Raw genomic sequence first — 15,516 nt, 5'->3', positions numbered from 1 at the left:
GACATTCTTCTGTCTCTGTTGCTTAGGCAGGATTGTGTTAAAATCAGAAGAATGGGGCTTATACAGTAGTTGTTATCTCGGACCCATATCTTCACCTTCTGTTTGTTACAGGAGTGGCAAGCAAATGCCTTAAAGCAGGAGGGGTAACATCCTGTCTTTGACTGACATCTGCTTTTCTTGAGGGTGATCTGTGGCAACTTACCTGTGATAATAAGAAGACGGTGGGGAATGAGGAGGAATCAGATTTGAACAGATGTAACCCTTTTCTTCTTCTCAATAGTTTAATCGTTGCGCATTTATTTTCCCAAGATTTCGTTCGGGCCAGGCGTTTGACGCAGCAATGTGCGCAAAATGAAAACACATGTTGCTGCCAGAGCAAAACACTGGTTTCCCAGATTAAATCAGATTTTAGCCAAGACAAATCTGAAGAGAGTCTTCAGAGGCAAATAATGCAATGCGGATGTGTGCTTTCCATCCCCTTCCATGTGGCCTGCATACCAGCCTATCTGTCAGTGTTCATAGCATCTTTTCCTTGCGTTCCTTCACTTCTGTCACATAGATTCAACCGTTGCATGCCCACCTGGGCTCGTCCACTCTTCCCAAACCTGCTTTCTCTGCACCATCCTACACCTGTCCATCCACTCCACCTTTCTATAGCACCCCTGCGCCTTTCTTTCCCACCATATCCACCTTCTGTCTTTGATGTCCCCTCTGTTTTTAGGACATTAAAACAGCATACATTTAAACCAGGGGTGGGCAACCTTGGCTCTTTTATGACTTGTGGACTTCAACTCCCAGAATTCCTCAGCCAGCCACGCTGGCTGAGGAATTCTGGGAGTTGAAGTCCACAAGTCATAAAAGAGCCAAGGTTGCCTACCCCTGGTTTAAATGAAGTGCTATTCTGGTGAACTTATTTATCCCTTTTCTGCACAAAATGCAGTGGGATCCAGCTGGTCTAAAATAATTATTTTTTGTTGTATATGCAATAGTCTAAGGCAGGGATAGGCAACCTTGGCTCTTTTATGACTCGTGGACTTCAACTCCCAGAATTCCTGAGCCAGCCATGAAGTCCAGGAGTCATAAAAGAGCCAAGTTTGCCTACCCCTGGTCTAAGGTCTAATGAGACATTTGGTATTGAGGTTAAAACGTTTTCTTTGGTGTTTGAGCAGATTGAGAGTCTGCTCCTTATTGCATTTTCACTTTAAAATTTGCATGTCAAATTGATTTATTGATAATAGCTATTTATAAAGACTGGGCTTTTATGGTCTTATAGGATTTAATGTTCCCATCTAATACTTTGTCTTTGAGGCTGAAAAGTCCTCTGGTCCAAATTGAGATGGCAGTTAATGTAATTGTACATGCTCCCACAAGGTGGCAGCTGACAAATGGTATTTGTTACACCTTGTAATGCAGAAATTAAAACTCCTTGTTGAAAAATTGCTAGCCGAGCTAATGTAAAGTTCGTAACATTAATTGGTAACTTCCATAAAGTCATTTTTTTAATCAGTTTTGAGATCTGGACTATTTGTGCCGTAAGGCATCAATTTAGCATGAGAAAAGGGATTAAATCTGTTTTTTTTTCCAGAAGTAGCATAGCATAATTTTCAATAGTAGTGAAGGATATATAACAATTTTTAAAACATTTTGCATTCAAAATTGTCCGATTACTTAAAACATTATACAGGCAGTCCTCAACTTACAACTATTTGTTTAGTAACCATTTGAAGTTACCATGGCACTGAAAAAACTGACTTCTGACTGGTTTTCACACTTATAACTGTCACAGCATCCACACAGTTACAAGATCAGAATTAGGGTGCTTAGCAACTGGCATGTATTTAGGACAGTTGCACGGTCCTGGAGTGATGTGACCACATGTTTCACTTAACTGCAGTGATTCGCTTAACTGTGGCAAAAAGTCCATAAACAGGTGCAAAACTCACTTAACTTCCTTGCTTAGCAACAGAAATTTTGGGCTCAATTGCGGTTGTAAGTCGAGGACTACATCTGTACAGATGTTCCAAAAGTGCCTAAAATGAAGAATTTGTGCTGCATGAAAACGAGTAGAATTTGGTGCCAGTTGAACGGCATGCATCGTACTCTGATTGAAGATGTGAAAAAATGAAACCGTCATCTTGAATTGACAATTGCATCTTCTTCAAAGATAACTTTGGAATTAAAGAACCCCATAGAAATATATGAAACAGTAGAGTGTTTTCAGAACATGTATTAAGGAATTCCATACAAAATATAAAGTACCCTGCAATTATATTCAATTTAAGAATCATTTTTTTCCTATCCCAGGAGATAAGATTTAATGACTCCCATCTAGCAGTATCCATAGAAACATTCTTCCAACCCTTTTATCTTAAGCCTAACTAAATTCTGTTAAATGAATTCTGATAGTCCATAAATAAATAACATTCCAATATCAATTTTGGTAACAGCTGAAGTGTATCTTAATGTGTATTACAAAGTAGTCTTGTAGTACAAAACATCATCTTGTTTTGAATAGCACATTAATAATTGTAAACTGACTGAATACAAATTAGACAAATGCAAGCCAACAATAGTTAAAGAAAAAAAACCAGTAGAACATAAAAAGCAAAATAGGATGTGATAGAACATGATAAAAAGGGAAGAAAAACAAGAGAAAAGGAACGTTTCATTTCCAATTGAAATGATTCTGCAGCTCTCAAAATATGATTGTATAATATCCTTAGAAGAAGAAAAAGCAAAAAAAAACATTGTAAGAGGGGGAAAAAGAGTAGAACAAGGAGAAAAAGTAGAAGAAAAATCAGAAGGTAACTTGGCAGTCTGTCCAGACGCTGAATAATACATGGTTATAAGCCAAAAGTGAATTACCATTAGAAAAACCCTTATTGGAGAAGCAATTTATGAAAAGGGTTTTTTTCTTTTGAAAAATTGATGTTACTTATTTATATATTTGTATGATCGAGCTTGTCGATCAGAAGTTCGGCAGTTTGGTGTGCCGTGTAACAGAGTGAGCACCTGTTACTCGTCCCAGCTTCTGCCAACCTAGCAGTTCGAAAGCACGTAAAAATGCAAGTAGAAAAATAGGGACCACTACGGTGGGAAGGTAACAGCGTTCTGTGCGCCTTTGGCGTCTAGTCATGCCGGCCACATGACCATGGAGATGTCCTTGGACAAGCGCTGGCTCTTCGGCTTTGAAACGGAGATGAGAACCGGCCCCTAGAGTCGGAAACGACTAGCACGCATGTGTGGGGGAACCTTTACCTTTATGCTCCTTATTAAGGGACGCGGTGGCTCAGTGGGTTAGGACGCTGAGCTTGTCGATCAGAAGTTCGGCAGTTTGGCGGGTTGGATCCCGAGTGCCGCGTAACAGAGTGAGCGCCTGTTACTCGTCCCAGCTTCTGCCAACCTAGCAGTTCGAAAGCACGTCAAAATGCAAGTAGAAAAATAGGGACCACTACGGTGGGAAGGTAACAGCATTCCGTGCGACTTTGGCGTCCTTGGACAAGCGCTGGCTCTTTGGCTTTGAAACAGAGATCAGCACCAGCCCCTAGAGTCGGAAACGACTAGCATGCATGTGCGGGGGAACCTTTACCTTTATGCTCCTTATTGCTGATGGCTCTCAGCAGCTAAAGGATCAGAAACATCATAAAAGAAAAACCCTCCATAAGTAACATACACGCATGTATCATGCAAAAAAATCTGACGAAGACCTTGAGGAATAAAGCATCTTGATTTAAGAGCCTTGGTGGAGCAGTGGGCTAATGCCTCCTTAAGTAACACCAGCTGCCTGCAATTAGTGCAGGTTCGCGTCCCACCAGACTCAAGGTTGACTCAGCCTTCCATCCTTCCGAGGTAAGTAAAATGAGGACCCAGATTGTTGGGGGCAATTAAGCTGACTTTGTAATAATGCCGCTTGGGTGTGTGTGTGAAAGCCCTAATAAGCAGGCATATACATAGAATGAAGGCTACTGCTAAGCTTGTAAGCCACCCTGAGTCTTTGGAGAAGGGCGGGATATAAATGGAATTAAAATATATAAAAAAAAATTCAAAGCACACCTTCTTCCTGAGCTAGGTGGAAAAGACACATTGTGATTCCTGTCCTGAAACTAGGAAGAAAGAAGTCAACCAAATCTCTCTTGAGGAAGTTCCAGAACCCAGGGTGACAATTGAAAATGCCTGTTTCCTAAAACCTTTCAAAGGTTGTTCTCACCTAGAGGGGAATCTACACAAGAGTTGACCCTGTTTGACTTGACCAGACAAGCAGATGACAATGGGAACAAGTGATCCTCCAGAGCATAACACTATTAGTCTGGAGTGACTTCGGGAGGAAAGACGGCATATAAATAAAATAAGTAACGTTTTAAAACCACATTCAAAATAGTGGGCACCAGTAATGGTAAGAGAAGGGGGAAATTACAAGACCTTCCCAGAAACTCTGCTGTAATCTTTACATGCTGACTTTTGAGATGAATCTGTACCGTTATCCCGGACTTCAGCAGGGTTGGGATTCAGAGTGGATTTATGTGTAATCTGGATGACATTTATGAGACTAGGATGTTAATTGCAAGATGTAACTATTTCATTAGGTCCTTATAAAACCTGAGGCAATAATTCATCCATGAATAATCATTACTATCGTTCATCGCACAGTCAGCCAGATGTTTAGACTAAATTTGGTATTTTTATCCACCTATCAAGCTCTTCCCAAGGACCCAGGATATAGGGAGATGATGTTGCTTGATGCTGTTAAAGATTATTTTAAAAAATTTTTTATTTATTTGTATCCTGCCTTTATTATTTTAACAAATAATTCAAGGCGGAGAAAATATGTGACACACCTTTCTTCTATTTTCCCCACAACAACAACCCTGCGAGGTAAGTTGAGCTGAGAGAAAGTGAATGGTCCCAAGATTACCCAGCTAGCTTTCATGGCTTAAGCAGGACTGGAACTCGTGTCTTGTTTTCTAGCCTAGTACCTTAAGAATGTAAGCTGTTCCAAGTAAAGCTGCCTTTTGCAATTGACTAATGGTGATTTTTGTCAATCCCAATATTATTATTACCAAGTTACTAAAATTTGCTGCTGAAAATTTTGCTCCTATTTTTTTTCTGCTGTAAGAGGGGGAAAAAATCAAGCTCATTGAGCAGCACACATATTCCAGCCGCCCAACCAGTGTTCTTCTATAGAAGCTGTAAAACTTTTGTCTTTTTTTTTTTTTGGCTGAAATGCACTTTCTTACTTAACTTTTTTATTAAATTGCTGTAAACGATATCATTTTCAGACTCTTGCATCCACAGTTTTTCTGCAGTAGAACTGAAATCTTTCTTGCTGTTCAGTTGTGTAGCTTAAAATGGGAAAGAAAAGAGAAACCCAGGGGGTTTTGCTCTGAAGCTTTTCTGTCATTGCATTTGGCCCATAACTGCTCTCATTTTGGACAAGGGTTGGGTTAAGACAGGGGCCTTCAAACTTGGCGCTTTTTATGACTTGTGGACTTCAACTCCCAGAATTCCTCAGCCTACTGCTAAGCTTGTGAGCCGCCCTGAGTCTTCGGAGAAGGGCGGGATATAAATGGAATTAAAATAAAATAAATAAAATAAATTATTTTTATAGTGTTGATCTATATGCTACCCACAGTCATTTCAATTGGAAAGCCTGTGTATGCTACACAGACATACGTTCCTTAGATTATTTAAGTATTGGTTCTATCCCAATATAGACAAAAGCTTTAATGCTTTTCTGGGTCTCCTTCCATTTGAAAGACAAATAACATATTTGCCCCAATGTATTTAATGCAGCTCAACAAAATTAACTTTTATTTTAAAAGACTAAAACGTTTCTATTCCTCAAATTAGAACATGGAATCGCTTGCCCGTGGATGAGGACAGGGTCAGGTTTTGCTAACATTCCCTTGAGACTTATGAGCATAATAATTGCTTTTTTATTATTATTATTATTATTATTATTATTATTATTATTATTATTATTATTATTATTATTATTATTATTATTATTATTATTTCTCTGTTGGAGCGATCCCAGGGTCCTACTTACTGGTAGAAGCTACCTTGGCCTCTGGTAATTAAGAGTCAAAGATTTATCTTCTGTGAATTTATCTTTCCCTCTTTAAATGGCCCATCACCCAAATCTGGAAGATTTAGAGTTGACAATCTTAGATCGTGTGGAAGGCACAGAACACTTGTAATCCTGTTTTTTGGGAGCTCTTATTTAGGTGCAATTTAGTGTTTAGTCATTCGGTCGAGCTTAAAAACTAAGAAACAAGAGACACCCTGTGCAAAGACGTCCTTTGTTAATTTCTTGCTGAATGAGCCCCTAAATCATTAAGCTGTGGTATTATAAGGAGCAAAATATATCCTTATAATTCCCACAGCTTGATGATTTAGGGGCTCTTTCAGCAAGAAATTAATAAAAGACTTCTTTGCCCAGGGTATATCTTAAAAACGCATTTCCTTCTAATGCAAGAATGGCCATCGGCTTGGATGGTTTTAAACAGAGGAGAGCTAAGAAAGGGGAATTTCCATCAGTGGTAATGACTGTGTTTGAATTAACTCTGCAGCTCCAAAGTTGAAAATAATTACTCTTCAAAATGCAAAGGGGGCAACAGCAGGAGAGAGAGACTTGGTATCTCATTTGTGGATTTCCAAAAGGCATCTTCAGGCCTATGTTATAAATAGGAAACAGATGGGTTATTCTGGATGTGTTACAGCATCCTAATTGTTCATGTTGATCTTATATTGTTCACCTCGCATCCCATAGATCAGATAGAGAGGGCTTTCTCTCACCTTCTGCCTGGTCCTTTTTACCAGGTGATGGAATCTGGAATATTCTTCTCTACCAAGGTAATTGATGCCAGGGTTAGGGAGAGGCTTACCAGCTCAGGGATAGCTAATGGCAGTTAGCCAGATGCAAAATAGAGAAGAAATTATGTGCTGCTCTCTAATGGTCATCTGGTGTTTAAAAATCTGGTAGCCCTACAACCGTGGTGGCAAACCTATGGCATGCGTGCCACAGGTGGCACGCAGAGCCCTCTCTGTGGGCACACGCGCCGTCGCCCCAGTCCTAGGCCTTCAGCTGGGTTTTATAAAACCTTTTCACTTTAGGCCTCCGCTGCAGTATGCAAAAAAAAGGTTCAATCAATCAATTTCAACTTCTCGTGGGGAAAAAAAAGATCTCGCAAAGTTGGAATTGACTGATTGAACTTTTTAGTCCCATCCAGTCTGCTGTCACCACCGCAGCCACGCCCACCCAATGGACCACACCCACCCGACGATACCTAAATAGGTTTTGGGTTGCAGTTTGGGCACTCGGTCTCTAAAAGGTTCGCCATCACTGCCCTACAACATTATGTGGTGGTCATAGTTCAGTTCACAGGCATGTATCATAATATTATGTCAGGCTATAAATGCAAATCAAATCATACACTTGTAGGAGAAAAGGCTGCAGGTTTACATTGGGCTTCAAAAGTTATATTCAGGTCCAAGCGGTTGTAGAAATTGGAATGGAATGGAATGGAATGGAATGGAATAGAATAGAATAGAATAGAATAGAATAGAATAGAATAGAATAGAATAGAATAGAATAGAATAGAATAGAATAGAATAGAATAGAATAGAATAGAATAGAATCTTCTTAGTATTTTAAAACACGCAACTCAGGTGTGTTCTAACACTGAGTAACAATTTCTCCCTCTCAGACCTGGCACACACACTATCTTCCCCTTTTGTTTTGTCAGGTAGGACTTGCTCCCCCTGATCCTTGTTGAAACCCTTTTCAGGTCAGGGGTATCCGTGCTCATCGGCATTCTTTTCCTGTCTCCCTAGGATCAACTCCAGCAGAAGATAATATGCCCAGGCCCGGTGACCTGCCTGACAGCTGCTCCCAATGGTCTCTACATCTTGGCAGGTATTGCTGAAAGCATCTACCTCTGGGAGGTAAGGGAGTTTGTAGCATTGGTGTGGAATGCAGCCTGATTGTTTTGGCTGCTAGAGCTGGCTGAAAGTTTAAGAAGCTGAAAAGGCTGTGGGAGAGTTGGACTCCTGTTCTCTCCTCTAGAGTACGTTTGCTAAAGTTAAAAGATCTTGAACTATACATAATGAGATACCGGAGGTGTTCTTTAATGCAGTGAGATCAGAACTTGCCACGAGAGAGCGGGAACTACCATCAACCTGCTGCCCATCAGTGTGGTTTCTGTAAGTCAGAGAGGGTTTTTGCGGTGGATCTTTTGAGCTGTGCCCATTGGGAGGGCTTCCCACTTCCTCCTCAATACCTGCCATCGATTATATATGGTGTGTTTTACGATGATGTTATCCCTTCAGTCGTGAAAAATGCTTGGCGATTCTGTGGGCCGAGGTCTCTCCATGTCTTCGGATCTTGTACTGCTTCTCTGAGTCGTTCTCTGCTCTTTGATAGTGTCCAGCCACTGTGTTCCTTGACGGCCTGGTTTCCTTTTACCCTAAAATTTCCAATCTTAATTGCTTTCTCCACTGAATTCTCCCGCATGACACACACATACACACGCGCACACCTCCAGTCTTTATAAGTCAAGGTGGCGAACATGTCTAAATGGGAAACAGATGGGCTATTCCTCCTCCTATTTTCCCCACAAAAGCAAGAGTTGGAGAGAGACAGAGCGATGGAAGAATGGATGGATGGATGGTTGGTTAGGGTCTTCGAAGGAAATTTCAAAAGCTGATTGATTTCATAGCCAGTGAAGCTGATCCCAAGACTGGTGTTGCATGCCCCCAATGAGAAATATCTCACAGAAGCCTGGCTGCTGCATTCTGGGCCTGCTGCAGCTTTTGAAATTTCCTTCAAAGACCCTAACCCAAATAGAAATGCTTACAGTAATCTGTTTCGGAGGTAACCAATGTAGATCAGAGAGGCCAGATCATAGAGGTCAAAAGAGCTCAGAAATTGTCCAATCTATTTGGTGCAGGATCTGCTGTAGTATCCAGCCTCTGTTCGAAGATCTCTGGTAAAAAAAGACTATGCCAGTTCATGAGGCAAACTGTTCCATTGGTTCACTGCAATTACTGTCATGGGGTTCTCCTGATATCTAACCTGAATCTACTTCCCTTATAGTTTCACCTCATTACTTATGATCTCTTGGACAATAAAGAGCACGTCCATTTCCCTCTGTATTCAAACACCTTTCATTTTTGGAAGATTGCCCTTATGGCTATCGTCTGTCTTCTTGTTTGCAGACTAAACATACTTAGTCCCTGCAGCCATTTTTCATAGGACTTAGTTTCCAGTCCCTTGCCATCTCTGAACATATTCCACTTTGCTAATGTCGGACTGCAGTGCATCGAACTGGACAGATGATTTTCTGTCGGCTTTGAATACAGCCAAGCAGAGTGGGACAATTATTTTCCACAATCCGGATTGTGTGTTCCTGGTGATACTTCCCAAAAAAGTAAAACAGCAAAGTACGCAAGACAGAGTCCTGTTTCGCTCCACTTAATACTATTCTCCAGTCTGATGTGGAACTATCAGGGGAAATACTGCCTAGATCAGGGGTGTCAAACTGCCAGCCCGTGGGCCAGACGCGTCGCAACGAAACCGCGCCCACCCCATTGCCGGCAATGGGGAAAAAGCTCCGATACGTCGCGCGACATCACGTGATGTCGTGAGTTTGACATGTCTGCCCTAGATTCAGTCATAAGGCCAATTAAAAATCAGTCTAAAGTTATCTTAGGTCATGGGTAGGCAACCTTGGCTCTTTTATCACTCATGGACTTCAGCTCCCAGAATTCCTGAGCCAGCCATGCTGAGGGGAAAGGGAGAGGCTCAGGAATTCTGGGAGTTGAAATCCACGAGTCATAAAAGAGCCAAGGTTGCCTACCCCTGCCTTAGGTGGCCCCTGTTTCACCATTTTATTAATACAGGCAGTCCTGGGCTTATGATCATAACTGAGCTCAAAATTTATGTTCCTAGCGAGACAGTTATTAAGTGAATATTGTTCCATTTTACAAACTATCTTGCCAGAGCTCTTAAGTAAATCGTTGCAGTTGTTAAGTTAGTAACAGTCATTGAGTGAATCTGGCTTCCCCATTGACTTAGCTCGTCAGAAGGTCACAAAGACACCAGGACACTGCAACTATCACAAATATGTGTCAGTTGCCAAGCGTCTGAATTTTGATCACATGACCGTGGGGATGCTGCAGTGGCCATAGGTGTGAAAAACATTCATTAGTCACTTTTTTTCTATTCCAGTGTAACCTTGAACAGACAGTAACTGAACTGTTGTAAGTCAGGAGCAGCCTGTGCAAGTATCGTGAGAAGTTTTGTTAAATATTCTGTGCAGCTTAGCCCTATCCAAGAAAGGGCAAGGTTGATAAATGCAGCAGATACAAAGCGTCTCTTACTATCATACTCAGCTAAGTACCTCAGGGAGAGTGCTAAGTAAGTGTAGAGAAACACCCACCAACTATGGACTTGCTCTTCTGTGGGTGTGCAGAACTGCTGCTAATTAGCAATCCTTCAGTTTTAAGTTTGTGATCCAGCCTGAAAAGAGACTGACACAATATATTTTGTTTGGTCTTGTTTTGAGTGTCCCGTTATAGCAGACATGTCAAACACAAGGCCTGGGGGCCGGATCCGGCCCACGAAGTGGTTTCATGCGGCCCGCGAAGCCATCCTGGAAACAGTGAGGGAACGGCCCCCACTGCCTTGGCCCTGGCCCAGAGACCCTCCTTCTGCCAGAGACCCCCAGATCTGTCCCACTCCTGCCCAGGCCCCCATAGGCACCCTTGATGCGAACGATGTAGAGCTGGCCACACCCACCCAGCAGGCCATATGCACTCTAGCCACGCCTACCCAGTAGGCCACGCCCACCCTGGCCACACCCACCCGGCCCCCTGAGGGCAACCGCAATGCTGACGCGGCCCTCAATGAAATTGAGTTTGACACCCCTGCGTTATAGGGAACAATAGAAACTCAAGTAAATCCTTGTTCCCTTTTATTTATTCTGTTAGTGTAAAAAGTAGGATGGGGTGGTAGTCCATGCTAAGCGCTATATACTACTACGCCCACAGTAAGTAGGTTATCCTTCTCATCCCACTTTCTCAAGCCTGTGGTGACCTCCCTCTTTCTTTTAGATGCATCTTAATGGGAAATTATCAAAACCAAGAAGCAGTGATTAAAATTGCAGCCGTACACTTAATTCAATCGAGTAGCCAACAGCCAGGGCTTGGTAAACAGATTTGCTGAGTCAGACTTTTATATAGATGTTTGTTTAAAAGATTTATAAAGCTGCTGCTCTCCCACTTTAACTTTTAAGTGGTGCACACCAGTGAAAAAATAAAAAATAAAAATCAGAATCAGAGAAGAAAATACCGTACAGGACCAAAATAAACGACGCTTAATCCAGGCCGACAATAATAACATATGGTCTCAGAGCAGAACTGGCTTATATACCATAATGGTCCCAGATGGGAGAAAAGTCTCTGTGTGAAACCAGTAGAGTCAGGCCGTCTCAATCAGCAATGAGGAGGAGCCAGCCATGCTGAGGGGAAAGGGAGAGGTTTCCAAGCTGAGCCATGCTGGCTCAGGAATTCTGGGAGTTGAAGTCCACGAGTCATAAAAGAGCCAAGGTTGCCTACCTGTGGCCTAGGCACATTACACCAACACCAAATGGAATTGGCCTTGGTAACCAAGCACAGTTTTCTGAACCAGCCTTGAAGGACTCCATGGTTTGTTGCTCAGCAATCTTTTCTTTTTCCTTTAAATGGGAGCTAGTAATGCCATTTCTCCCTGCCCCCCCTTTGTAACAATTTGATTTTACTTAATACATATTAGCAAGGTTCACTGCTCTTCCCCAGTCCTTCTCTCTGGATTTGCTCTCTGCAAACATTAAGCTGTCTTGGTTTTTGACTCTGTATTTCTTAATGTCCTGGAGAAATATAACATGAGACTTTTAGTCAGAGGATTTGAAAATTTGTGTGGAATGTGTTTTTTTAAAGTACATTAAAATCCATCTAATCAACTCCCTAATCCCTAATCCAGTGCAACAATTGCAGGTATTGTGGGTCCCTAAAAAAAGAGTGGTTAAGCCAAAAAGGGACCATCACCTCTGGAAGCAATATACTGTGCTGTTAGAACATCAAAATTCAGTCAGAAGAATTGTATGTGAAATTCCATGTTCTACTCCTGGAACTTTCTGATACGATCCAGAATGTTCTAGAACACTGTCTAGGACTTTCTGGTTTGGAAGGGTCACTTCCAGAAAATGAGGGACTATTCCTGGAATGATCAAATTGGCACATTCCAGGAGTAAAAATGAGGCAGAAAAAAGCTATATAATTAATGAAGATGTTCTTCTAGTTTATCTAAAATCTATTAACTGGTCTGGAACTGTTTCTAGAAGAGCTTTACTCCGTCTTCATCACTTGACGCCTTCAGATGCTTGAGCTGCTAATATTTTTTCAACCATCTTTGAAGCTTCCTATGAGGATAACACTGTTGACACAACACCATGTCAATTTCCTTCTGGGATAGGATTGCTCATGAATGGCCTTTTCCCACCTGCTAATTCTGGATGGCCCCTTGATTTTTTGAGGGGCTCCAGGAAATAAACTAGAAGCAATGGGCAGAGGAATCAAAATTATGGGGTTGGAAGGGACCAAGAGGATCATGTAATATAGGTAGTCCTCTAAATAACACCACAATTGAGCCCAGCATTTTCATTGCTAAGCAAGGCAGTTGTTAAATCAGTTTTGCCCCATTTTCGAATCTTTACAAACAGAACAATGCAACTGTCATAAATATATGCCAGTTTCCAAGTGCTCAAATTTTGATCACATGAGTATAGGGATGTTGCAACGGTCATAAATGTGAAAACCAGCCATAAATCACTTTTTTCCAGTGCTGTTGTAATTTCAAACGAATGTCACTAAACGAATGGTTGTAAGTTGAGGACTGCCTGTACAACTCTGCATTGTGCAGTAAAACAAATTACTAGAGTCACCTCTAGGCAAGGTGAGCGGCATGCACACCAGATGTACTGAATGGCGGGACGGATGGACAGAAAGACAGACAGATTTCAAAATCCTCAAGAAGTCCAGCCTCTTAAAACTTCCAGGAATGGAGAATCTACAACCTCTAAGAAGATTGTTTCACTGTTGTGTAGCTCCTACATCAAGAGGTTTCCCCTAACGCAAGCAGACAGATCCTTGTGCATGCAAAATGTACTGATCTAGCTATAAAAATTGCACTTATTCATTCTACATTTGGTGGATGTTGAGACAATGCCACTTAGATGTTATTTGTGAAGTTTTGGAATGTGTGTTCTTGAAAAGATTGCTGGTTTATCTGCTCCTCAAAAGGCCTGCCCTAGAGATTTCAGAATGAGACAAGCATCAACTTCTCTTCAGCTTCACCTGTTTTTAGGAAAAATTGTAGAGAAAGTGATGGCTTGACAGTTGCAAAGGGCCTTTGAAAGGCCCCGCTTCTTTTTAAATAGAAAAGACCCAATAAAAAGTGATGGTTTTTTTCTCTTCATGCTGGAGAGTTGCTATCAGTTCAGTTGATAATCTTTGGCATGTGACAGATCCTTATATTCTCCTCTCATATTCTCCTTTTCTATCCCATAAATTTAATGCCACATTTTATTACCCTGTTCATGATTCTGTTCCACTTGGTTACATATTCCTTCTTTGCTTCACGGACTGTTTTTGAAAGGTATTTTTCCAGTCTTTTTCTCTCTCTTTTTTTTTCCCCTATCTGGATACTGGGCGGACAAGCGAAGATGAATAATTTAAATGCAAGGTCTTCCCAGGATTGCTGTGTCTTTTTTTTTCCTTTTTTTTCCTTTTTTTTTTCTTTTTTGTCTGTACCAGATAATGCTCACTTTTCTACAGCCTCCCACCCAGGGTTAATGAGAATACTGCAGGCTTCCATCCACTGTGAAAAGCGTGCTAATGTTATTTTTATAACAGCAATATTTAGAGTGCTTTCAAATTCAGATCCGTCTTGGGTGAACAATAAGTAATGAAAACATTGTCCTGCCTTCCTTTCAGCCCCTTTGAGTATGTTCTGATTGAGTATTTCAAATTGTGTTCTAATTGAAGAGGGAAAAGGGGGGGGGGTGGCTGTCATACCCCAAAAGTTTAGAATTATGACTCCATATCCCTTGATGCGTTAGCACAATTACAGGCAGTGTTCGACTTATGACAGCAAATCGAGCCCAAAATTTCTGTTGCTAAGCAGGACAGTTTTTAAGCGGGTTTTACCCTGTTTTAGAACTTTTTTATACCGCAATTCTTAAGCGAATCATTGCAGGTGTTAAGTTAGTAACATGGTAGTTAAGGGAATCTGGCTTCCCCATTGACTTTGCTTGTCAAAAAGTCACAAAAGGTTATTATCACATGACACACACACACACACACACACACACACACACACGGGACACCGCAACTGTCACAAATACATGTCAGTTGACAAGCCTCCCAATTTTGATCAGGTAACCATGAGAATGCTGCAACAGTCATAAGTGTGAAAAACAGTCATAAGACACTTTTTTTCAGGGCCGTTGGTCACTAAATGAACGGTTGTAAATGGAGGACTACCTGTACCACAAGACTTGAATGGGTGAACATCCACGTAACGTTCACTTCAAACTACCAACTATATTTTATTAAATGTATATACCCACTCATCTCACTGTCAAGCAACCCTCGGCGGCTTAGAACAATATAAAAATACAATACAAGACAATGCTGGCCTGCATTAACAGAGGGATGGAATCAAGATCACGTGAAGTGTTAATATCACTTTACAGTGCCTTGGTAAGGCCACACTTGGAATACTGCATCCAGTTTTGGTCACCATGGTGTAAAAAAAGATGTTGAGACTCTAGAAAGAGTACAGAGAAGAGCAACAAAGATGATTAGGGGATTGGAGGCTAAAATGTATAAGGAACAGTTGCTGGAATTGGGTATCTCTAGTTCAGAGGTAGGCAAATTTGGCTCTTTTATGACTCATGGACTTCAACTCCCAGAATTCCTGAGCCAGTCCATGAGTCATAAAAGAGCCAAGGTTGCCTACCCCTGCTCTAGTTCAATGAAGAGAAGAACTAGGGGTGACATGATAGCAGTGTTCCAATATCTCAGGGGCTGCTACAAAGAAGAGGGAGTCAAGCTATTCTCCAAAGCACCTGAAGGCAAGACAAGAAGCAACGGATGGAAACTAACCCAAGAGAGAAGCAACCTAGAACTAAGGAGAAACTTCCTGACTGAGAACAATTAACCAGTGGAACAACCTGCCTCCAGAAGCTGTGAATTCTCCAACACCGGAAGATTTTAAGAAGAGACTGGACAGCCGTTTGTCTGAAATGGTATAGGGTTTCTTGCCTAAGCAGGGGGTTGGACTAGATGACTTCCAAGGTCCCTTCCAACTTTTTTTTGTTGCTGTTATATAAAACAATAAGAACATTAAAAGCCTTCTGCATTAGGAATTAAAGCATTAAAATTAACCAAGACTCGATAAAAGAGGCCAATATTTAT

At 41.4% G+C, this 15,516-nt stretch overlaps 1 protein-coding gene across 6 annotated transcripts in view; it reads left to right on the top strand.

The window, feature by feature from the left end:
* WDR18 (WD repeat domain 18) overlaps positions 1–15,516 on the top strand; it is a 73,971-nt gene that overhangs the window by 6,060 nt on the left and 52,395 nt on the right. For all 6 annotated transcript variants that reach the window (XR_014024511.1, XR_014024512.1, XR_014024513.1 and 3 more), the window contains exon 2: positions 7,834–7,944. Coding sequence is in view for 2 of the 6 variants with exons in the window: in XM_081312929.1 (XP_081169055.1) it covers positions 7,834–7,944 (111 nt within the window). In the remaining 4 variants the exon portion in view is untranslated. The remainder of the gene's footprint in view (positions 1–7,833; positions 7,945–15,516) is intronic.

This window comes from Vipera berus, assembly GCF_964194415.1.
Source record: "Vipera berus genome assembly, chromosome: 1".
NCBI classification, from domain to species: domain Eukaryota; kingdom Metazoa; phylum Chordata; class Lepidosauria; order Squamata; family Viperidae; genus Vipera; species Vipera berus.
This window is presented reverse-complemented; position numbering and strand designations above follow the sequence as displayed.